A 24,908-nucleotide genomic window follows, 5' to 3' on the forward strand; every position below is an offset into this window, starting at 1 on the left:
ATTGAGATGATCTAGGAAATCCATTAGGGAATTGTGTCCATGGCTCCAAATGAGGAAAACGTCATCCACATAACGTTTCCAAACTTGAGGTGTTAAAGCACAGGAAGAGATAACCTTGGCTTCAAAATCCTCCAAGTAAATATTTGCAAGAACAGGGGATAAAGGATTACCCATCGCCAGACCATGATTCTGCTTGTATATAGTATCTTGGAATCTAAAGTAACCGGACTTGATGAAATCATGGCTAGCTTCGACATAATTTCCTTGTTCACTAATATCCAACAGACGAAGTCATAACATTACTCAAGGTCGAGTCATTCAAAAAAAAATGTTCGCCTTACTTACCCATTGCATCAAGTCTGGTTACTTTAGATTCCAAGAATGATGAAACCCCAAGTCGTACAGTCCGTTGGGACAGATCTACTAACATCTTTCGTTGCCATAATGAATTGGAGAGCAAAATCGTAGAATCTAGGGGAAATCATCCTCAACCCTGAACATTAAATAATAACTTGAGCTACAACCTCCCAGATAGTCATTCAGCTGTAATCATGTACTGGTGCTCACATGATGCTGCAAGCACACACTCTCCTAACAATGCAACAAACGAAAGAACAGCATTAAATACAACTACAAAGTTTACATACTAATTATGTATAGAGACTCTATGTTGTTCATAGTTTTTTTAACCTTCAGTGTTTAGTGTTTTTTTTCTTTTATAATGTCACCTGATGAAGGCTCTTATAGGCCGAAACTAGTCATGTTTTACTATTAAACCCCCTTTTATCTAACTTGGTTTAAGTCATTCAACTCTTTTCACAATATGTATTTCAACCGAGTCAATAATTTATCATTATATATATATATTTTAAACCTGGTTTTACTCCATTTCCCAAGTAAGCAAACAGACAAACAAGTCAAGTTTGCGCCTGCAAGTGTTGCAAGTCTAGCTGATCCTGCATGTAGTGTAAGACCAATTAGACCAATTTATTATATCTAATGTAAAATACTTTCTACATATACATATATAATGATATGTATTATTGATCATAATTTACTCGTTAGATAATGTATATAAAAATTAATTTAAATGACTCTGTACCGAGTAAGAAAAGTTTAATGTTAAGATACGACTAGTTTCGTTGAAATTCAACTTCTTCAGGTATCACAGGCAAAGAATTAAATAAAAAATAACAGAGACATGATAAAATACATTAACAGATCTAGTATAAAACACACAAGTACATTTAAAAACAGGAATGCGTGCTTGAGTTCCAACTGAAGTTGACTACGTGCGTGAGTTGATACAAGTGCACCAGTATTGGACAGTGGCAATATGTGCATCAGAAATATTGTAGCTAAGGCTGTTATTAATATGAGATGAATCAAGCGATATTTCTCTAGATTCTATTCTTCTTCTTTCAAGTTCATCATAGCACACATGGATATTAGAAGTTTGTGGCCAGTCTGCGAGGTATCGGTGGCCTTCATCTGAGTTGATAGAGAAGAGAACGTGGCTAGAGAGAGCACTGGCCCTGGTTCTGTTGTAGGAAATGTCTCTTTGGTGTTCTTCCATGCGTAAAAGGATGGATTTAGCTGTCTGGCCGAAGTATGGTTTGCCACAATCACACAAAATCTTGTAGACTCCTGGATACTGAGTAGGAAGATGTTTCATTTTAGGTCTACTTAGTATGGAGCGAAGTTTAGGAAATGTAGTGAAGCAAGTTCTAATGTTGAATTTCTGAAGCATTTTGGCTAGTTTTGGGGAGAGAGCTGATGTATGGTAACGAAATAAAAGCTCTTGGTGGAGAAGAATCTTCAAAAGCAGTTGAGCAGTGGACAGAGAGAAATTTATTAATCTTTTTAAGAGAGAATCCATTGTTAATAAAAGACCTTTTAAGAAAATTGACTTCATATTTAATTTCTGTTTCATCTGTTAATAAAGATCTGGCTCGATGCGCCAGGGTTGAAATAATACCAACCTTTTGTGGAGGGTAGTGATGGGAAGAAGCATGAAGGTATCTGTCTGTGTGAGTGGGTTTTCTAAAAATGTTGCTGTTACCCCTCAGATGACATGTGAGCAAATGAGCAGCTCTGCTCAGTGGTGGGGGTGAGCCTGCCACGAGGTAGAGCCAACGCTGAGAGTTCTTCTCAGTGGCAGGGTGAGCCTGTTACTGAGGGGAACAACGCAGAGTTTTTGGAGTTTGATCTGTACTTGAACATTCGATAAAAGTCGAAACTGGTCTGAGTAGTGGCCCTTCCCTGAATGCATAGCATTATACATGTCTGCAAGGAGATGTGCTTTGCATTACGGGAGATAGTAAGACAAGTAGTGATGAGAGCTTGGTCCACCTTTACCACGAGTTGCCTCAGTCTTGAAAATACTGGCACAAATTTTGTTTGCTTGTACTTGGATAAAGAATTAAACTAAATTTATTATATTTTATTATCAAATTGTAAATTACAGCAACTTATCCCACAATGAGTCATCACACTCCTTGAAGTGTTCTTAATAATAGTAATATTAAAACTAATTATAAACAGATAAAAAAAATAAAATAGAAAATCCTACTTTTAACTCTCTAAGGGATGATGGATTTGCATTAGACCTCAATATCACATGTATGTCCTCAACTACTTCTTCTTCTTCTGGTCTAGGTCGAGTAACCTCATCTGCCACCTCTTTTGCAGCTTCTTCAAACTATAACATTAATATTTATAAATAGACATTAATGATATACACATCTAGTTCACAGTCGTATAGTGAAAGGCCGGTATGTAATGTCCTGCCAAATTAGTGATTTTTATCTGTTATTTTTTTTTTTTTTTATAATATTCATAATAACATTACTGCTGATTTTCATGCATTTATAGAATGATATATTTCCTGATATTTTGTTAATAACATTAAAGCAATACCATAAAATGGCACCAAAATGTTACAAGAACAATAACGCAGCAACAAAGAGAATGTAATTAAAATGAAAAGCCAAACGGCTAGTTTTCTGGCAACTTAATAGTTATTAAAGGGATAAAAATCCTATGTTTTTATATAGCCAGTAAGTGAAACTCAAGATCGAGAACTACGATCTATGAGTTTCAATGCCGAAAAACTATCGGCGAAGGCAATTCGAAGCAAAGGTGGAGCAAGCTCCCTCACTATTCTTGATATTCTCTCATAATGTAAAACACAGCTCCTAGGAGATGTAATACTGTCATTACATTATGAGGAGAGGTCACTACACAGACCGGTTTCAACCTTTTTTGAGGTCTCATCAGTGAGTAGGTAGACCTGGAAGATATCAATGCTTAGTGAAAAGTAAGTTCTTTTCACTAAGCATTGATATCTTCCAGGTCTACCTACTCACTGATGAGACCTCAAAAAAGGTTGAAACCGGTCTGTGTAGTGACCTCTCCTCATAATGTAATGACAGTATTACATCTCCTAGGAGCTGTGTTTTACATTATGAGAGAATATCAAGAATAGTGAGGGAGCTTGCTCCACCTTTGCTTCGAATTGCCTTCGCTGATAGTTTAAACTCATAGATCGTAGTTCTCGATCTTGAGTTTCGCTTACTGGCTATATAAAAACATAGGATTTTTATCCCTTTAATAAAGAGAAATGTAATTGTTATCTGTTTTTTGGTTTATTTTCATAGAATAATTAGTTTTTATAGACATTACTGCTGATTTTCATGTATAAATATGTATAAATAATGTATAAATGTATATGTATAAATAATGGTAGGTAGTATTGCTGTTTTATATATCTTCTCCTTTACTCATATTGCCATTGTCAAATAATACCATGGACAGTGCTCTCCATTTAAGCCAGCTGGTATTCATGTGGTGTTCCATGTCTATATCAATGGTGCCGTCCATCATGAGGATCGAGCCCAAGTACTTGAAGCTGTCAACCTTGTATATGATAATATTGTCAGGACCATTAAAAGTTATTAAAAAAAAAAATCACAGCTCGTGTACTCCTGTCTTTAGCCTGCTAATTGGCATTCTACCACTTTCCACAGCTATCCTCCACTTATCTAGCATTAACTGTAAGTCTTCTGGGTCATAGCTCATCAGGACAATGCCATCAGCATACATATAATATCCCATTGAGCAGGTCATTGAATATCTGCTGTTAAATAGACCATGGCCAAGTACATTTTTTTAAGCTTGGTTAATATAATATTCTGGGACCTTCTGTGATCTCAGAGCAAGCAATATTAATTTCCAATGAACATTATCAAAGGTGGTTTCGAGGTGGGTGCAGAATCTTTTTATCTTTGTGCCTTTCTAGTAGATTTCTGATCACACGTATGGCATAAAAACTCGCAGTAATTTTCAGAGACATCTGTTGGTCCTGAAACATTTGATTAGGCACTCACCCCCATATTTTGAATGTATCAGAAATGAGTTTTATGGCTCTCTAATTTATGATGTCTCACATCTCCTTTATTTTAATAAAACTGTATCAGATAACTTTTCCTCTAGCATTCTCTCTATGATGATCCTGTTCAAAAGACTTGTTAAGAAGGTCACACGCAACCTTTCCCACAATTCAGCTGGGATATAATTAGGTACTGTGCTTTGTTATTTGCCAATTTATCAATTGCTTTCTTCACTTCTGATTCTGTGATCTCCAGCACAAGGCCATCTATTACTGATAGGTTGGGCAAAACTTTGCTAGGGTAGGTTTCATTTAGCAGGTGATAGTAATACCTTCTATCTCTGTCTTATGTTTTCATTCTTTGTCAGAAACTCCACCCCCATTCATTCTTTAAGTGCCTGGTTACCTTCACATCTTCTGGACTATGATGTTTTGTTTTGCAATCTTGAAGATTTCCTTATCGTTTTCAGCCATTTCGAATCATGTTAAAAATCATCTGCTCAAGTTTGCCATTGGATTTTAAATATCTTTTCTCTATGAACCATCAGTGAATTTGGCATCAGCGGCCCTGTATCAGCAGTCTGTGTTGCATGATGAGCAGTTCTCATGATATTGCCATGCAGTCTTTGAGGGTCTTGAGGGATAGACAGTCGGCTATAACATAATCAATCTGAGTACTTACATTACTACTTTTATATGTAATAGAGTGTTTGGTAGGTTTTATGAAGAAGTTATTAATAGCTGCTAAATCATAAGTTGATGCAAAGTGCAGTATGTCTTCACTCTGTGGTTTATAGAACAATAACATTGTTACCGTGAACTCTGGTAAGTTTCTCTTGTCATTCTCTGTCAGTACCTACATCAATTAATTAACATAGAAACATGAATTTTCCCTCTTACTATAGTGGCTGCATTGCACAGTGGTCAGCATTCATGGTGAAGAATTTATGGAAACAACACACGTTCTTCACTGTGAAAACTTACAGACCATACACTGCCATACGCAGTTGAGAGAAATGTAAAGAAACTTAAAGATGCAGTATTAAATCATAGCTAAATATATGTATTACTAACACTAGACATCAAAAATGAAAAGATAATGTGAAAAAGAAATTATTCATATTTATTTACAGGTATAATGATTCATACATTGATAATGAAGAAGCATCAATATGATTGCTTTATGATAGCCTAGTACAATCGATATGATTGCTTCATAGTAGCCTATCCTATACACTAATGAATGAATCGTTATAAATTTTTTATTTCATGCTAATTAATTAAACTATTCAGCTAATTAATAACAATTATTTTATTCAGCTATGCTTTAATACTGCATCTTTAAGCTTCTTTACATTTCTCTCGACTGTGCATGGCAATGTATGGTCTGTAAGTTTTCATAGTGAAGAACACGTGTGTTGTCTCTCCATAAATTCTTCACTATGAATGCTGACCACTGTGCAATGCAGTCACTACAGTAAGATGAAAATTCGTGTTTCTATGTTAATTAATTGGCTAGCCTTTCTAAAACGATGTAGAGACAGCAATGTGATACTGAATTGCATTAAAATAAAAAAGAAGATTACTTCAGCCAAAGCTCTCCATATTTATGCCCATTTGGAAAAAGCTTTATTGAGAGAACAGACCCAGGAGGCCCGTAAAAATTTAGCAGTTACTCAAGCGAGCGTTTTACAAATCAGAGCTATCGAGTTACTTAAATCCCAATATTTGGGATATTCTAGAAAGGATCACAGATGACTCACCAAGCACATGTTACTTAAGAACAAAGAAAAATTAATAGCAAAGTTTCAAGCACTAAAACAACAAGAAAGCAACAAACAATCCGGACACCATATCCAGAGGAGCAGCCAATTACAAATCAACGATACAAAGAGCAGCATCACCTACGAGCAAAGTTAGGAGCAACCAACTACCAACAAACCATGGCCAAGTGATCAACATATCCAGCTACAACTTTAACACTAGAGAACTTTTGCTTCTGGAGAAAGGCCGGAACTACACCATTGCATCAAGGTCAGTTAACAAATTAGAATTTATCACATTGAAAGAGATCTAAAATCCCTCCCCTACAATTTAGCTGACAAAATAAGAATGGAAACATCGTACAACTAAGTTGCAACCTAACCAGAACAGAAAAATTGGCCCTTAAATAACCCAGATATCATGATACAAAAGCAGATAAAGGTAATGCTGCCATTTTCCTTGATCGGACAGCATACCTGGAAAAAATGAACCTATTGGTATCTGACCACAACATATACCAAATGGTGAATTACAAGCCTACAAACAACATCAAAAAAGAAAACAACAGAATTGATAAAATCGGTGATCACATGGCCAGAGGAAACAACCAAAAAACTTATACCACATTATGCCTGCACTCCCAGAATTTATGGGAGTAATTTTGGCAAAAATACACAAAACAAACATGCCACTACAACCAATAGTTGAAGGAATCGACAGCCCAAATTATCACTTAGCCAAGAAATTAGAGGCCACACTCAAGGAGTTGGTGGGTCATTCACCCTCCTACGTAAAAAATACACAACACTTCATAAACAAGGGTAGAAACATCACACTCAACAACAAACATTTATTACTTAGCTTTGACATAGCTGCCCTTTTCATTAATGTTCAGATCAATGATACTATTCTTCTCTTACAAAAGATATTTCTGCCCGATATCACAGCCCTCTTTGCCCATGCACTCCACTCCGGGTATTTTGTGTGGCAAAATAATTTTTACCTATAAAAAGAAGGTATGGCCATGGGCTCACCACTTTCCTCCCAATAGCTAACTTTCACATGGAAGACTTCAAGCAACAAGCTCTAGATTCAGTCAGCCTAAAACCCAAAGTCTGGCTCAGATATGTTGATATTTTCACCATTTAGCCCCCCCCGGCACGAAACATTAAATACATTCCTAAGCCACCTGAACAAACAGCGCAAACATATTCCATTTACCATTGAAATCGAAAACAACTCTCTTCCTTTTCTAGACACACGTCTTCCCTCAGGCTGCCTCTCATTCACTGTCTACCGCAAACCTACAGGCCAATACATGCATAAAAATTCATACCAACACAAAAGCTAGGAGTCATCAGCACCCTCAAATACAGAGCCCTAACAATTTGCTCAAATGAACAAGCTCTGAATCAAGAATTTGAAATCATTAATCAAAAATGTAAAAAATGCTACAATAAAAAAACAGTTCACAAGATCCTCCATAAAAATGCCATTAAAAGTAAAAGAAGATTACAAGAATGCCAAAGCCATTTCCTACATTAGGGGCATTTCAGAAAAAACAGAACCCTACTTAAATACAACATCAAGACAACCTTTAAACTCCTGACAAAATTAAGAAATTTACTTAGCTCCCCAAAGATCCTCCTATACCTTGCCCACTCAGGGGTTTACAAAATTCAATGTACCTGTAACCTAGCTTACATGGGGGGGGGGGGGGGGGGGGGGCAACAGGATGAACCATCCCAATCAGAAAAGATGAACACAAACACCTCCACTACGTTAAAACAGGGCTATCAGACCATGCCCTCCAAACATGCCACAGAAATAGCTGGAAAGGCAGTAAGTCCCTACACAGCACCAAAACCTGGTGTTTTGAAATAAAATTCAAAGAAGTTTTAAAATGCTGAATCATCATCATCATCATCCAAATCTGAACAAAAATGATGGATTAATTATTCCAAGAAAGAATGCTGAGGACCCAACTTCAACCCATATAACAACCAGAACAACCGCAGGCAGAAGAAAATCTCAATATGAAAGGACTGTAGAAATTGCTTAATGTAGTTATGTTTTGTTTTCTTCTTCTCACCAAAGGTCAGGATAGGATAAATGATTAACAAACATTTAGATTCATTTTACTTTTGTTCAGCAGCATGTAGCTTGTATATATGTATGTCTTCCTGATGATGACCTCATTGCAGAAGTCAAAACATCGATTGTTACTTGCTTAATGTTAAGTAAAGTAATTATTCTAACAAGTGTGTTGTGTCTATATAAATTCTTCATTATGAATAATGTAATACATTATAGATGATGAATAAGAGTGGTGACAGAGTGCTCTATTGTCTTGCACAAGATTTTATATCAAGCCACCTTGTATTTTCATTAATTCTAACTGCTGATTTACAAGTTAAATATAATAGATGATGTATTGCTCTGTATAATCTACCACTTACTGCATATAATTCTACCATTCTAAATAAACTTTCTCTTAGTACTTTGTTGTATGCTTTTCTCCAGGTTCAGAAAACTCAAGTACAGGTCTTGGTATGGTCTCATGATTTTTTCTTCTTCATCAGTCAGATTATGGGCTGAGTCCATTAGGAAATCTTTACCATCTGGCTCCATCTCTAGTCATTTCTATCATCTCTCTGAAGCTTGATAATTCTGACCTTTTCTTCAAAGATTGAAGCCAAGTTCTTTTTGGTCTGCCTCTTGATAGACTTCCTCCAATGATTCCATTCTAGACTATTTGGTGATCTCTGAGAGAACATTCTCTGGAGGTGTCCAAACCATCTTAATTGCTGTTTAAGAATTATAGCTATGATATTTTCTCTGTAGTTTAATTCATGTTTGACTTATTTGTTTTGTGTTCTGACCAGTGGGTTATTTTTCTTAAGAATTTCATTTCAAATACTTTAATTTTCTGAATGAGTCTTCTGTAAGTATAATAATGATTTTATAGTTTTAGTTTAAAGCTTTTTGAAACACTGTTACTTTTCCATATTTTGTTTATTCATATTAGACCAGTGGGTTATTTTTCTTAAGAATTTCATTTCAAATACTTTAATTTTCTGAATGAGTCTTCTGTAAGTATAATAATGATTTTATAGTTTTAGTTTAAAGCTTTTTGAAATACTGTTACTTTTCCATATTTTGTTTATTCATATTAGACCATCCTTTATTAAGTCTGTTTTTTGTTTTTGCATTGAGGTTATGAATAATGAGGCTGCCAAGATATGTAAATTGCTTTATTTGTATACGATTTTCTAATTTTATTGACATTTTTTCCTCATCTCTTCCTATTTTGTTTAGATTGATTTTCATTTCAAAAGGTTTTACGTTTTTCATCTAAACAGTTTATTATCTTTGTCAATCATGATCTTTAGATTTTGCAAAAAAATAATATATCTGCATATTTAATGTGAGTGATTGCAATTTATTTGTGAACCTGGTTCTTTGGCTATGGTTGTGCATATTTCTTCAAGATAGATAGTAAATAAATTTGGTGAGAGTGAGCAAACCTGCATTACTCCTTTATCTCTTTTGAGTTTGTGTCAGTTTTAATAAATAAATGTTTTTATTTATTAAATCTGACAGTTGCTTTGGTATTATTAGATCAATTTGTAATAAAGGTTTATATTTCTGAACCTAACATCATAGATGTTTATCATTTTGTTCCTGCCAATGGCATCAAATGCTTGTTTGAAGTGAATAAAACTATACTGGGTTAGCCTAAAAGAAATAGACACTTTCAAAGTTTTACAGAAAGAAGAGTTTTAATAGCATGGATGAAATACTTACATGATTTGATGAGTACGTCCTGAAGTTTACATGATTAAGGTACAAGTGTTCAAGCGTGACTCTTTTGTAACACAACAAATATCAATGTGATATTCCAGTAAAGAATGGTCCTGTATCCATTTTTGCACTGTATCCTTTTTACGGGATACAGTGCAAAAAATGTCCACTTTGGGTAAATCCCTCACATGCTCCACTACAGCTCTCAGGTTTTCAGTTCCCCATATACGAATGTTGTGTTTGTTCACTGTACCACTAATGTGGAAAGTTGATTCGTCACCGAAAATTAGCCGGTCAAAGAAATCATCACTTTCTTCACTCCGTTACTGCATATCCATACAGAATGAGTGATGGAGGATTTTGTCGTTTTCACTGAGGTTCTGCAATAATTGCAACCAGTAAGGGAACATTTGTAAACATTTATGCAAGATATTCCACACATCTGGCAATTCGTTAGTAGGGGTATATGTAAGTTCGGTTCACTTAAACCTTGGTATTTCAGGTCTGTCTACTCACTGATGAGACCTCAATAAAGGTCAAAACCGATCTGGGTAGTGACCTCTCCTCATAATGTAAAACAGTAATACATCTCCTAGGAGCTGCGTTTTACATTATGAGAAAATATTAAGGATAGTGATGGAGCTTGCTCCACCTTTGCAACGAGTTGCCCTAGTGTTGTACTACCTAGGTGATGACTTATGCTTGGACTCGCCAATAGTTCTTCAGCATGAAACTCTTAGATTTCGATCTCCGAGTTTCGTATCCGGCTTTAAAATAACGAGGGATTTATTATCCCCTTAACTTAATATTCCACACAGTATTTTGTGGAACTTGAAGTTCTAAACTTGAACACGTTGTCGACTTCTTCAAGCTGTGCATGTAAGTCTCACGAACAAGAGAACTGTTTCCTCCGATACAGGTGGTCTCCCAGGACTTTTCCCCTTGCACAGACAACCAGTTTCCTTAAATTTCTTGCTCCAATCGTAGATTGACTGCCTTGTGGGTGGTTGTTTACCATACTGTGTCGTAAAACGATACTGCATGACAGTAACAGAATTTGCTTTTGCAAATTCAATCATGCAGAAAGCCTTCTCCATCTGGCTAGCGGCCATACTGCTCGATTTACGTCAAGGGCGCTCACGTGATGCTGACATCATGAAGACAAATGAAAAGCGGAGGTCGTAAACTTGAGGACTTTTTCTATAAAATAGTACTAAATGCTTTCTGATGTAACAAACAAATTTCAATTTATAAAGTGTTTAAACTGTCTATTTCTTTTAGGCTAACCCTGTATAGTATATATATATAATTGAAATTAGGATTTACTCGGGCTGTATACATTTATAAAATTAATTTAACTGACTAGAACCTGAGAAAGTATAACAAAAACCTTTAATAAATCACGACTAGTTTCATCAGTGCTCCGACTTCTTCAGGTGAGAAAGAAAGTCGGAGCACCGATGAAACTAGTCATGATTTATTAAAGGCTTTTGTTATACTTTCTTAGGTTCTAGTCAGTTAAATTAATTTTATATATATATATATATATATATATATATATATATATTAGTAAGTTGTATGCTCAGTTCTTTTCAGCCAGGCTATTAAACATAAAAATATGTTCCATAGTAGACCTCTCAGGTCTGAAGCTTGCTTGATCTTCTATTGTCTCATTCATTAAAGTCTAGATTCTACTTGGTATAATGCATGTGAAGATTTTATAGCTATGACCTAGTCACAAGATTTATCAAATATTTATAATAAAGTAAATTCTGATCCTGATAACTTCTAAATGTCCTGAACCCAGCTTCTTCTCCAAGTTTCTCTTTCACAATTTTTCTTGGCCTCTTCTCAAGTATGCTTGCATATATCTTTATTGAACACTTAGTAAATAAATGAATCTATACTTCTCATATTGTTTTATTTCCATTTTCACAGATGGGACAATGAGAGCTATTCTCCTATCATGCAAATTCAAACTTCTAAACCAGGCCTTCTGAATGATATAGTATAGCTATGGTAAAATTTCTCTACCTCCATATTTGGGTATTTCAGGTCAAATATCATCTATTTGACATGTGATGAGATGAAAATGTCTCGCAACAGATGAGTAAAGAGAACAATAGAATGGACATAAAAAAACTGGTTATCAGAAACTAAGTAGACTAGCAGTAAAATGAGATGATAAAATAACAAGATGTTATGGCCATTTATGAGAGAGAAATGCATAAGATCGGCTAAAATGGAAGAAGCATGAAGTATTCATCAGCAGTGGACTGAAGAAAGCTGTTGATCATCATCATCTATTCCAGATGCCTTTCAACATTTCAGACTTTTGATAACTTTCTCTAACTCATGTATTGATATGTGAGGATGCATAAAGATCAAAGCTAGACAAATGGGAAGAGACTTCTTCACAACCTTTTAAAGAATGTTGAGAATCAATCTGGGCTACTGACCTAATGTCCAATCCTCACCTTGTTGTGTGCACCCTGTTTGTAGATATCTACCAGTATACTGAATGAAAAAGGATATGTGGCAATTTTGGATTTGGCAAACCAAATTGTATTCTAATTGAACTGAACCAAAATAAAATGATGGTACAACATGACAGAATTGCATGCTAGATAGACGTTGCCTATCTAACATGCAATTCTAGATATTCTAGATAGCAATTCTACTGTTTTTAGGCAACAGGGTGAACAATGGAAAGTCATATAGTGGAACAAACTGCACAAACTCCAAATCACCGAAAGAAAAACTGAAGTTTGGCACTGTTAACATAAGAAGCATCAACAGAAAAGAACCTAACAGATGAAATGGAGAAATACCAGATTGGCATAAGTTCTTCTTCCTTCTACGTATTAGGCCTACTGGTCTGTTACAGAGCTATCTTAAGCCCTAAGTCATACCCATCTCAAGGATAAGGTGACTAGCCCTATGCCTCCCCAGTATGTCCTATGGCTGTAGTTGCGTGTGTTCATGGGACCGGTTTGCCTACTTGTGGGAGGAAAAACCCCAGATAAACTGGGGAGAAAAACCCTGCTGTCCATGCCCGACTGGCTAAGATAAGTCTCATCATTGGCATAAGTTGTCTACCGAAACAAAGAAGACAAAAATAGGTGAAATTCTTCTAAATAACAAATACAATATATTATATTCAAGCAATAATGATTGGGTAAAAGAAGAAGTGGCTAGGGTATTCGATACTAAATACAAGGATAATCTGCTTGAATGACTGGCAACATCATGTAGAATGATATGGGAAAAAAATTAGAAAGGAAACTGGACAATGAGACTTTATTGTACCTATTGTCCTACAGCAGGTTATAATAAGGAAGAATTTGAGGTATTATAAAGAAGGCAGCTGACATAATGAAAGGGAAAAAGTAGTCAATGTTGGAGATCTAAACAGGAAAGAACAAAATGATTGCCATATAGAAATTTTTTAGGAAAAATTGGAGAATAGAGTAAAGCTAATAATAAAGATAAGTACCTGCTGGATTATTGTTCAAAACATGGTCTAATCATTACTAACACCATGTTCCAACATAAAGATATGCACAAATACACATGGAGAAAAAGACAAGAAATAAGATAAGTCTCATCAACTGTATTATTGGTGCTAGTGATGTTTTCAAGCTGAATAAAAACACAAGGATATGCAGAGGATTTGAAACAGAAAGTAATCAACCACTTAGCTTTCAGCAGAATAAGATTGAATATCATATCAAAAAGAAAAGTGTGCAAGAAAATTTTTAAAAGAATCAAAGTTGAGTTGCATTTGGAAATGAACCGCAAAATCAAAGATAACATTATTCCCCCCTCCCCAAAAAAAAACAAAAATTAAATCTTATAGACCTAGTGGAATACCCTGAGGAGAAAAACATTCATCGATTCATCCAGAGAGGCATGTTGTAAGGTTGTCTGCAAGGATAGAAATATCAAATCCATGTGGACTTAGAAAATTAAAGAGACAGCCAAGGAAAAGAAGAAACCATATCAAAACTTCCTGGTACTCTTTATAAGTAAGTCAGCATGTGCTGTGAGAGAATAAAGAGAAAATGTACGGACAGATGGTATCAATAACAGAATCACATTAAAAATAAGAATATTAAGAATGAACCTAATATTATTAGCATTCAGGAACATGCAAACAGAGCTAATCTCATGTAGCATAGTCACAAAAAGAATGAAAGGAAAGGTTAGCAAAACGTATTTATTGACACGAGGACAGGTAAAAACCCCAGAAGAAGACCATGATCTAGATGGACTGATACAATAAGAAGTGTTTTATAAGAACCAAAATATAAGATCTGACAGATTACAATTAATTTGGAGGAAAATTGTTGATAGAAAATTCATAATGGTGTAAAGGTTTCATGTAATACTGGCATAACGTCCTGTACACATGCTGAGGGTACACATCATGAATTTAATGATGTATTCATATATACTCATTGCATTCCTTTATACCGGATGATTATAAAATAACGTCAAGTGTTCAGAGCCCTCTACGAGTAATGTATTGGACAAAACACACCAATATTCGGTAGACGTACACAGTGGAACATGGGGATTCGATTTAACGAAAAAAAAAAGTACCAAAAGTCGCCAACAGGGGAAATTTTGTTGCTATTTACCGAGTAAAAATGCATTAATTTGCATTATCGTGTTTCTTGTGAGCGATCATGCAATAAAAGGAAAGCCTGTGAGATTTCTTATCATTCATAGACGAACTGCTTTTCAATGCCTCTTCCCTTATGTGAGCATGCTTTGTTAGTCAAACTCTATTATCAGTGGAACAATAATGTATTTTATGCTACTGTACAGTCACTACTTGTTTCCTTTAACAGTCATTCAAAGTAATTATTCCTCAGAAGTATCCAGAATTGTCTTTAGTTTCAGTGTTCATTTCACCTTTTACTGAAATTTTCCCTCCATTTCTAAGTTTTTTTTTTTTAACAGCCTACAGAACATTTTGTCCTATTCCTGATATTTATCTGCTATATTTTTACCCAAATCTTGCATAATTTCAGGTTAGGTGCTTTTACACATAACTTAGCTCTCACATTTTTCTTTATATTCTTTTAGGATATTTACTGACTTACATGCTAAGAAGTTTCAATATACTCTCTTTTCCAAGAATGAGAATGTGTGAATGTCTTCTAACTTACTGCATCCATCATGGAGCTGTAATTTCTCTCTCCTTGCAACAAACCTTATATCTCCCTAGCTGTCAATCAATGTTTTCTTCTGTTTGCCAATGAATCACCAAAGATTCATTCTTGTTTTCAAATTTATTTTTCTTAAATAATATTTGTACATTATTTAAGAAATAATATACAAATCTATAGGTGAAATAAGTCTATAGGTGATCTAAAATAAAAATACTTGACTTTGAATTCCTTTTAAAACTTACATATTTTTCTTTTCAATGCAATATTCTGTTGTTGTTTTTTTAATCTGCTTGATATTCAAATCCTCTGTGTACACTCTGGTCACCTAATCCATTGTGAAGATATCACTATAAAGAAAATGAAGTCAATAAGACTTTTTTTTTTTGTCTTCTCTCCATGTCAATTTGTAGAAGCATCATGTTAGTGATGACTAGTCTGCATCCTAAATAAACAGAAATCCAGTAGGCACTTTTCATTATTATTGACATTGCCCTTTTCTCTTCAAATTTTTCCAAAACATTCTGTATGCTTGGAATTCATTTCTAATCCTGCTGCTTACATCTCCTCAGGACCAATTCTTCCATTTCCTTTGTCAGCTGTCTTCTCTAATGATTTGAAAAATACTTTCACTTTAGGGGAAACTTCTGTGGTACCACAAGCACAAATAATATCCATGTTTCTTTATAAAGTATGCTAGTAAGACATGCTTCATTCTGCATTTCAAACTCACTTTTTCTTGAACATTTGTATATGTGAGTCTATAAGTTTAGACTCTGGAAAAAGCTCCACTTTGATTCTTTTAAAAACTTCCTTACATATTTTTCTTTTCAATATGATGATGATGATCATGTTTCAGCTTCCAATTTCAAATCTGCTGCATTTTCATCTTCTGAACAATCAGTAAGATATATCAAATAACACACTCAATGAGACTATTCTTATTTATTCTGGTCTTGTGAATTTATGCATATCTTTATTCTGGAACATGATGTTAGTGTAACTAGTCCATATCCTAAACAGAAATCCAGCAGGTGCTTGGCATTATTTTTATTAGCTTTGTTTTTTTCTCTAAATTTTCAGAGCACATTTCTGTATGTCTGATATTCAGTTCCTTCTCTGTTGTTCTCGAACAAGGGGCCAACTTTTATGTTAGATTCCTTCTTAATGACTCAATAAATTCCTCCACTTCCAGCTTAATGGAGACTTTATAGAATCATAGGCATAAAATGTCTCATTATTCAGTTCCCCATTTTATTATTTGCCAATGTCACTACTTAATACTGCCTCACATTCAAGAAAATTTCACTATATTGAATACTTTAGCTGCTCCTTTCTTTACCTGACCATTACTCCCTGAATATAACATCTTGTCATTTAGGAGAAACTAATCTGTTTTCAGCAAGAGAAATAATGTTAACATGGTACTTTCCTAATTCTCCTTCCATTTCATTCCTCTCCTTATTACTTCTTATACTGATGGTACCTATCTTGAATTCTGCTAGTGTCAAGTTTAAGTTTGTTATAGTCGACTTTCAAATGTTCATAGTAGTTCCCTGAAGAAACCATCAGAGGACTTGTTTAAATAACTGGGTGATGCTGCAGCATGATATTTCATCTCTTTAGTACTATATGGCCTCTGGTTTAAGGAGTACACAATACAATTTGGTTGGCTAAATCCAAAATTGCCAGCCCAGTCTCATTCATCCCATACCCAGATGGATTCCTGTAAAATCTCATGATAAGTAATTTATAATGTTGTTTTTACATGTTTTTTCTAAGGAGATTGAACTTAAAGAAATGTCAATATTGTCTATAATAATCTTGTATTTGTAATAACTTAATCATGGGTCTTTGTTAATATAATGTGGTGCATGACATCGTTATGTAACACTATTAACCCATGTCCGTATATGGCAATTTCAAAAGATGATGTCATCACGTCTGGATGTCAATACATGACCATATATGGAAGTTTCGAGAGATGCATGCATGTGTACAACAGAAGTTCAGGCCTTTATAAGGTGAAACACTGAGAAGGATTTTGTCTTAGGTTGTTCAATCTTCTCTTACCTGGGTCTGCCGCCATGTGAGGTCCATTGTCGGTAATCGAAAGAGATGCATCATAGGTCTTAGATTTCTCAATCTTCTCCTACCTAGATCCACTGCCATGAGAAGTATTGTGTCGATCATCGTAAGTCTTGCTAAGAAGGAGCTGCACATTGCCACCATGTTAAGGGTTCCAGAGGGCATAGAATAATCGATTGAACAAAGAAGAAAACTGGTGGGAGGTCATGAACAAGCCAGCAGAAGAAAAAAAAAAGGAGCACTTTTGTGTGGACAAAAGATTCATGTGAAAGGCAGGCTGAATGAGAATTGTAAGTACTTATATATGTGATATTCCCGAACAAGAATACACATCAAGTGCACCTGCTTATGGGTACAATAGGATTGAAAGTAAATATTGAAATAAGCTCACTAAATTTGTCTTAATCTAAACTGTGCATAAGTAATTATTGTAAGAAGAAGAGTATTGTACTGGATAATGTAATTTAATATCGAATTAAGCTTGCTCAAGGCATGCCTTATTTTCAGTTTGTGTATGTATTGTTCACAGCACAGACTAGCAGGATATTCTAGATTATGATTTAACTTTAAGGGAAGAAACATAGAACTAAGTCTGAATCAGGACAAATTGAAACTAAAAGAATTGTAATGTAATGCAAATGTGTGTGTGTGTGTGTGTGTGTGTGTGTGTGTGTGTGTGTGTGTGTGTGTGTGTGTGTGTGTGTATATGTGTTAGCTATTTTCTTAGTCTCTAAGAAAATAGCTAAAGTCCTTAAAAAATATAATATCAGGACCTTCTTCACCACACTTCCAAAAATCCGCTCTCTAATCAGCCATCCAAAACCTACTCATCACAACCTTAAGTACCCTGGAGTATATAAATTGTGGTGTGATTGCAATATCCCATACTTTGGTCAAACTAACAAATCTATTGAACAACACATAGAAGAGCATAAGAGAGACATCTCATACAAAAGATCTCATGCAACTGCGTTATCCAGTCATGTTCTTTTTTCAAATAATCCTAATGATGACCAACAAAGCCACTCTGTATGCTGGAATAGATCAGAAAATATTTTTCGCTGTGAAGATGAGTTTGAAAGGAAAATCATAGAATCAAGGGAAATCCTATTGAACCCGGTCCACTTAAATAATAATTTAAGTTATAACATCCCAGATAGCCATGCTGCAGTTATTCAATATTGGCGTTCACGTGAACTTGCACGCACAATTGCAACAAACAATGGCACGCCAGTTGGAACAACTTGAAAAATACAACGTTTTTATGTATCGATTATGTGAGGCAGTTTGTACCTGTAATTTCCAGTTTGTTTAAATAATTCAATGTTTATTAGTATTCCTTTCCTTTATAAATACCTGAAGAAGGCTGCTATATGCCGAAACTAGTAGTATTTATCATTAAAATCTTTATATGTTATCTCGGTCTTGGAGTCATTAAATCTATTTTTTTCAAATATATATATATGCATTGAGGTTGATTTACTGTGTGTTGTTAAACATATTTTTTAAAAGAACTGAATGACATAAACCGAGAGCAAAGGAAAAAGGTTTAATAGTATCACACGACTAGTTTCGGCTTTTTACAGCCTTCTTCAGGTGTTTTCATAAAAGAAAAGAAAAAACATTAAACATTGAAGATAAAAACTGCGAACAGCACAGGAAAGTCACTATACATATTTAACGTGAAAACGTTGTAGTTAACGTATTCAAAGCTGTTCCTTCATTGGCCACATTGTTGGCTGAGTGCATGCATATAGTATCTCGTGAGCACCAGTATTTGATCACAGCAGCATGACAGTCTGGGAGATTGTAGCTCAAATTATTATAATGTACAGGGTTGAGGATGATTTCTCTAGATTCTACAATTTGAATTGCACATGGAGGAGCACAGGAGGGACATCACTTACAAGAGAACACGTGCCAGTGCTTTATCCAGCCATATCCTTTTTTTCGGCTGATTCTGATGATGAAAACCATAGTCATACAATCCTTTGAGATAGATCTAACAACATTTTCCGTTGCTATGAAGAATTGGAGAGGAAAATTGTAGAATCTAGAGAAATCATCCTCAACCCTGTACATTTAAATAATAATTTAAGCTACAATCTCCCAGACTGTCATGCTGCTGTGATCAAATACCGGTGCTCACGAGATGCTATATGCACACACTCAGCTAACAATGTGGCCAACGAAGGAACAGCTTTGAATATGTTAACTACAATGTTTTCACGTTAAATATGTATAGTGACTTTCCTGTGCTGTTCGCAGTTTTTATCTTCAATGTTTAATGTTTTTTCTTTTCTTTTATGAAAACACCTGAAGAAGGCTGTAAAAAGCCGAAACTAGTCGTGTGATACTATTAAACCTTTTTCCTTTGCTCTCGTTTTATATGTCATTCTATTCTTTTAAAAAATATTTATATATATATTAATATGGATCAGACTGTGTAAATAGTCATTTTTTATTTAATTAAATGGTTGTGAACAACCATTTAATTAAATAAAACACACTGGACTGATTCTGTCAATGCACTATCCAGAAAAATTCAAATCAGCATAAGATTAAGTGATCAATGATCAACCACAGCTAATTAAAGGTAAAGATTAACATAAATGGGGAATACATACAATATCTGCTTTGTCTTTAAGTTGAAAAATCTTATAATCTCGCACTCGAATACATGATCTAACTGGCACAGTCAAAAAAAAAACAAATAAATTTGTTAGACTATAGTGTGAGAACATAAGATGTAGTAGAAATAAATAACTGGTGGTAGTCGATCCTTCGCGACATTTCACAAAGTTTAAGTAAAGAACAAAAAACGAAGCAAGGGAAGGATGAAATAAAAATTATAACTTGTCTACTAATGGGGGTGCACTACAAGAAAGCAAGGATTGGAGATTTAGGGTAGAATTACTGGTCAGTTCTCTCCATTTCTTGTAAAGCAATATGGAAGTCTCCTCTAAGTCATCTAGCTTCAATTCTTAAGCAACCCAAAGCAAGTAATCAAATGTGATAAATTCTGCAATTGTGAAGAAAGCCAGCCAGTTTGGACATCAACTTAATCATCCACCCTCACCCATGTTCAGTGCTCGTGTTCCCTAAGATCAACTGATGGACACAAAGGAAGAGGAAGGCCAAGAAAACAGTTATGGCCAGGAGTTGACAAATACACTCCCCCATGCACCCATGGCGAGTAGATTTTGCCAGCTGGCGAGCAGCTTTAGACTGAATAATATAGAAAAAATTTTATGTAATAAAAAATAACTTTCTAAACACTTTTTTTAATTAAAAAAAAAAAAAAACACAGAAGAATATATGTAATATAAAAGGACCATTTCAGTAAAAAAAATTAATGTTAACAATCATACTTTCCCAAAAACAATAGTTTTTACTGTTCTTCCTATTTTTATTATTTACTGACATTTGGGAATGATTCTTACACCAGAACTGTTCTACAAAGTAACTACACAGCACCATTAATTAATTTATGGAACTCCTATTGATTTCCATTGCAACATATCATTAAAAAATTGGGATGGAGGAAGGAAGGCTTGACTTGAAGGTAGGTAGATTCAACTACACAAATATTATTGAAGAAAAAAATGAAACAAATTGAAAACAAGAACCAAACCTTGCAGTCTCAATGGAAAACTCAAAACACGACTGATTTGGCTAGGGAGGTATGTGGTGAAGTTGTCTGCAAGGATAGAAAAATAATGGTGAACACAAGAAGTTAAAGAAACAATCCTGGAAAGAAGAAAGCATGCCACAAGTTCCTAGCAAATAAGATGGCAGATGCTCTAAAAGAATACAGGAAAAAAATGAAAAAGCATCTTTAAGCTGTGTGTAAAAGTAACTAATCAAAAGTCATAGAAGGACTTTGGTAAGAATATAGAAAATAAAATATCAGGAAGATGGCAAAATGTTCTGGAGGCTATTGAAGAAGCTTAGAAATACAGGAGATAGTACTTTAAAAGTAATCAAAGATGATAAACGTGACATGAAAACTGATAAGAATATCCTAGATGTCTGGAGTAATTACTTTGAAAAACTGTTAAATGAACCAAAGTGACAAAACCATACTAGAAAATTTCCAGGAGGAATGCAAAGAATCATATCAATACTTGAGATAGAAAAAGCAGTCAAAAACTTGAAATGTGGAAAGGCATATGGAGTAGATGATATTTGACCAAAAATGCTTAAGTATGAAAGTATAAACGTTTTGCAATGGCTATACTGCAGAATTCAGAGGGTCTGATCAGAAGGTCAGATTTCCAATGATTGGAGTAGAATTCTCATAGTATCCATCTATTAAAAAAAGGGAATAAAACTAAGGTGAGAATTACAGAGGAAATTCTCTACTAAATGTTCCAGGTAAGATTTATGCAAGCATACTTGAAAAGAGAGGTTGAGAAAGATTGTGAAAGAGAAACGTGGTGAACAGTAACCTGAGTTCAGGCCAAATAGAGGTTGTCAAGATCAAATTTTCACTTTAATACAAATAGTTGAGAAATCATGGGAATATGACAAGGATATTATTATTATAATATGGACACCTCTTATAGAGTCCGAAGACTCATCGTGGGAGACCCAATTTATCATACCTCTCCTTGAATCCATTAACAGACAAAGCACTTACAACTGACTGGCAAACCCATTCCACTTATTCACCACTCTCCAAGCAAAAAATCTAGTTCTCAGACCCTTACTGACCACACCTTTATTCAAGTTTCAGGGATGACCACTTGTTCTGGTCCCCCTCTAGTCAAGTGCTGAAATATACCCCCTACATGAATTAAAATAACAGAATTAGCTCATGCAAAATATTATTTACGCAAGTTAATTCCGTTATCATAATTTTTAATTCGTATGTCTACTCACGATATTTCCTTATTAAAACATATCCCCTACATCTGTCCTATAAAATCCTTTAAACAAATGTGCTTATGTTTTGTAGATCTGGAAAAGGCATATGACAAGGTGCCCAGAGAAAAAGCTTTTCAAAACAACACAATTATATGGAGTGAATGGAGCATTATACACAGAAATATAACAGGAAGATGGTTTCATGTAAAATCAGGGGTAAGAAAGGATGCACATTATCTCCAATCTTATTCATCATCTATATGGATTCCTATCCCAATGGCTTTAACAGGCCTTTAAGGCCCACAACCTTCCAAGCATGCTTGGATTTCGTAACCGAAATACGAGGATAGAATGGTCACTCCTATGCCTCAAGGTATTCTTGACTGTATCCCTGTGTGTTCAAGGGCCCGGTTTGCCTGCTTGTGAGATGAAAAACACCAGATAAACTGGCGGAAAAAACCCTACTGCCCGCGCCCAAGACCGGCTAACTTGGCTATGGCTGAGGAAGATCCTTCAGCTCCTCACGTCTCCGACGGGAATCGAACCTAGGACACTCCTTCCCCATGGTTGCAAAGTCACTAGGCTAACCGCGCAGACATCTATATCGATTACATTATAAAATAAAGTGGCATCAAACCTGATATTAAAACTAGAGATGTCAAACTTAGCTCTTTGCTTTATGCAGATGATGATGTACTCCTAAACATAGTGCAAGTCTAGAGAAGATGGCAGGTTAAGTCTGGAAATAGACAATAGAATAAGCAAAGCTGGCATGGTGGTTAGCTAGCTAAATGAATTTATATGGAATAAATTTATTCAGCACTCAAAACACCAAATCAATAACTTAAAACTAGGTTGACAGTGTTCAACCCAGTTTTAAGTTATGGATCTGAGAGTTGAATTAAAAATAAAGCACTTGATCAAAGATTAGAGACCACAGATATGAGAGTTATGAAAAAAATTAGGAGAATGAGCCAATGACATCAATGGCAGAATCATATTAAAATTGAAGATAGTGGAAAGGAACTTGACATTATTAACATTCAAGAATGCATCAGCAGAGCTAATCAAAGGTAGTACGGCCCTTAAATAGAAACAAACACTGGCAGCAAAATGGATATGCGATGCCAAGATGGCAGGAAAGAGATCCAGAGGAAGACCAAAGTCTTGGTGGATTGATTCGGTCAGAAGTGGTGCCTTAGAAGGATGAAATGTTAGATATAACAACATTGGAGTGCTCACAAGTAATAGATTGATTTGGAGGAAAATTGCTGATGGGAGATTGGTAATGGTGTAAACTTAATCATGGACTAATGTCATAGTAAGCTGTCATAGAACACCCATTGGAAGGAAAGGGGGTACATATCAGGAAATTGATGAAGGAAAGTTTGGGCAAGTACATTTTTTTCATGTAGTGTAGGATTCTGCATAATTTGTAGAGCTCTAGTTATGGCAATAACTAAGTCAAGTTCTTTTTGAAGATGAGACTCATGAATCATTTGACATTTACCATTTGTCACAAACAGCAACTCTGTGACGTTCATTTAACAGACTATCATCATAAATTGTTATATGCATATTTTTGGATATATATATTTCCTTAATCATACTTGAAAAACTATGATTATAAATGATAGGAAAAGAAGGTGTGTGTGTGTATGTGGAAAAATATGTAGAAGCAAAATAGGAAAAGAAACACACTGGTGGAATGAAAGAGTTGAAGCAGTTAAGTCAAAAAAAAAAAAAAGCTTTTCAAAAGTTGATTAACACTTGATCAAATAAATGATGATAGAAATGTTTATAATCAGAGAAAGGTCCATGCAAAAAAATAATTAACAATTAAAGATGTAAAGATATAAAGTTGGGTTGAGCATATGCTAGAAGAAAATATATATTGAGAACATGAAAATGTTATGCAGATTAATAAAGAATATAATAAGAAGAGATGAGGAATCTGGTTTTAAGAAATGGAGATGAAAATCTGAGTACTGGAATGGATTATGTGGCAACATTTTAAAAGGTCTGTAAATAAAAATAAAAGCCATAGTAAAATAAATGGAATGTCCAGCAGAGGAAGTATTATGGAAGATACCATTAGATGACCAGACCAAGGGGATTATTGCTCACATACATAAAAGAAGCTCAAGAAATCAGTGTAGTAATGAGAAAAATAACATTACTGTGCAAAGATTTGTGAAAGGATAATGGCAACAAGAACAAGGGATAAAATAAAGGAAGGTTCAAGAGATGAGCAGTTTGGTTTTAAAATAGAATGATCAACTGCTGATTTAATTTTTCTGCAAGAGAAATGGAGAGACTTTCAATTTCAAATAAAGTGCCTGTTTATGGCATTTCTTGCAAAAAAAGCCTCTAAGTGAATCAAATGTAAAAAAAAGTCTGAGTATGTTTGGAAAAGACACGCATAGGAAAAGAAATAGGCAAGATCAAGAATATGTGTTAAAGGTAAGAGCTGCAAGTGGTTTACACTTAATATCCTAAAGGAGAAACTTTTTTTTTTTTTTTTTTGCAGATGATGTGGTGATTTAGGCATATTCAGAAGGCTACAGAAAAAACTGGATAAACAGACAGTGTGACACAGAACTATGGGTTATATATTAACAGCATGGTTTTAAATTGTAGAGAAAACATATAAATTTAAGAATGTTAGACTCAATTTTGATGTTACTCAAGATACAGGTCATGAAGAATATTAAAAACTTTAAATTAGCGTTCATGATTTTGTCTCTTAAAACAGCAGCTGACCAGAGAAGACAAGCAATTAACAAATAAAAATATTATGTAATGGGTGATACATA

At 34.8% G+C, this 24,908-nt stretch overlaps 1 protein-coding gene across 2 annotated transcripts in view; it reads right to left on the reverse strand.

Annotated features, from left to right (window-relative positions):
* Mcm5 (Minichromosome maintenance 5) overlaps nt 1-24,908 on the reverse strand; it is a 288,604-nt gene that overhangs the window by 243,437 nt on the left and 20,259 nt on the right. For both annotated transcript variants that reach the window (XR_016548356.1, XM_090393095.1), the window contains exon 3: nt 2,573-2,701. Coding sequence is in view for 1 of the 2 variants with exons in the window: in XM_090393095.1 (XP_090249221.1) it covers nt 2,573-2,701 (129 nt within the window). In the remaining variant the exon portion in view is untranslated. The remainder of the gene's footprint in view (nt 1-2,572; nt 2,702-24,908) is intronic.

Source organism: Typopeltis vanoorti, chromosome 1, assembly GCF_054136105.1.
Source record: "Typopeltis vanoorti isolate ZY-2024b chromosome 1, IOZ_Tvanoo_1.0, whole genome shotgun sequence".
NCBI lineage: Eukaryota > Metazoa > Arthropoda > Arachnida > Uropygi > Thelyphonidae > Typopeltis > Typopeltis vanoorti.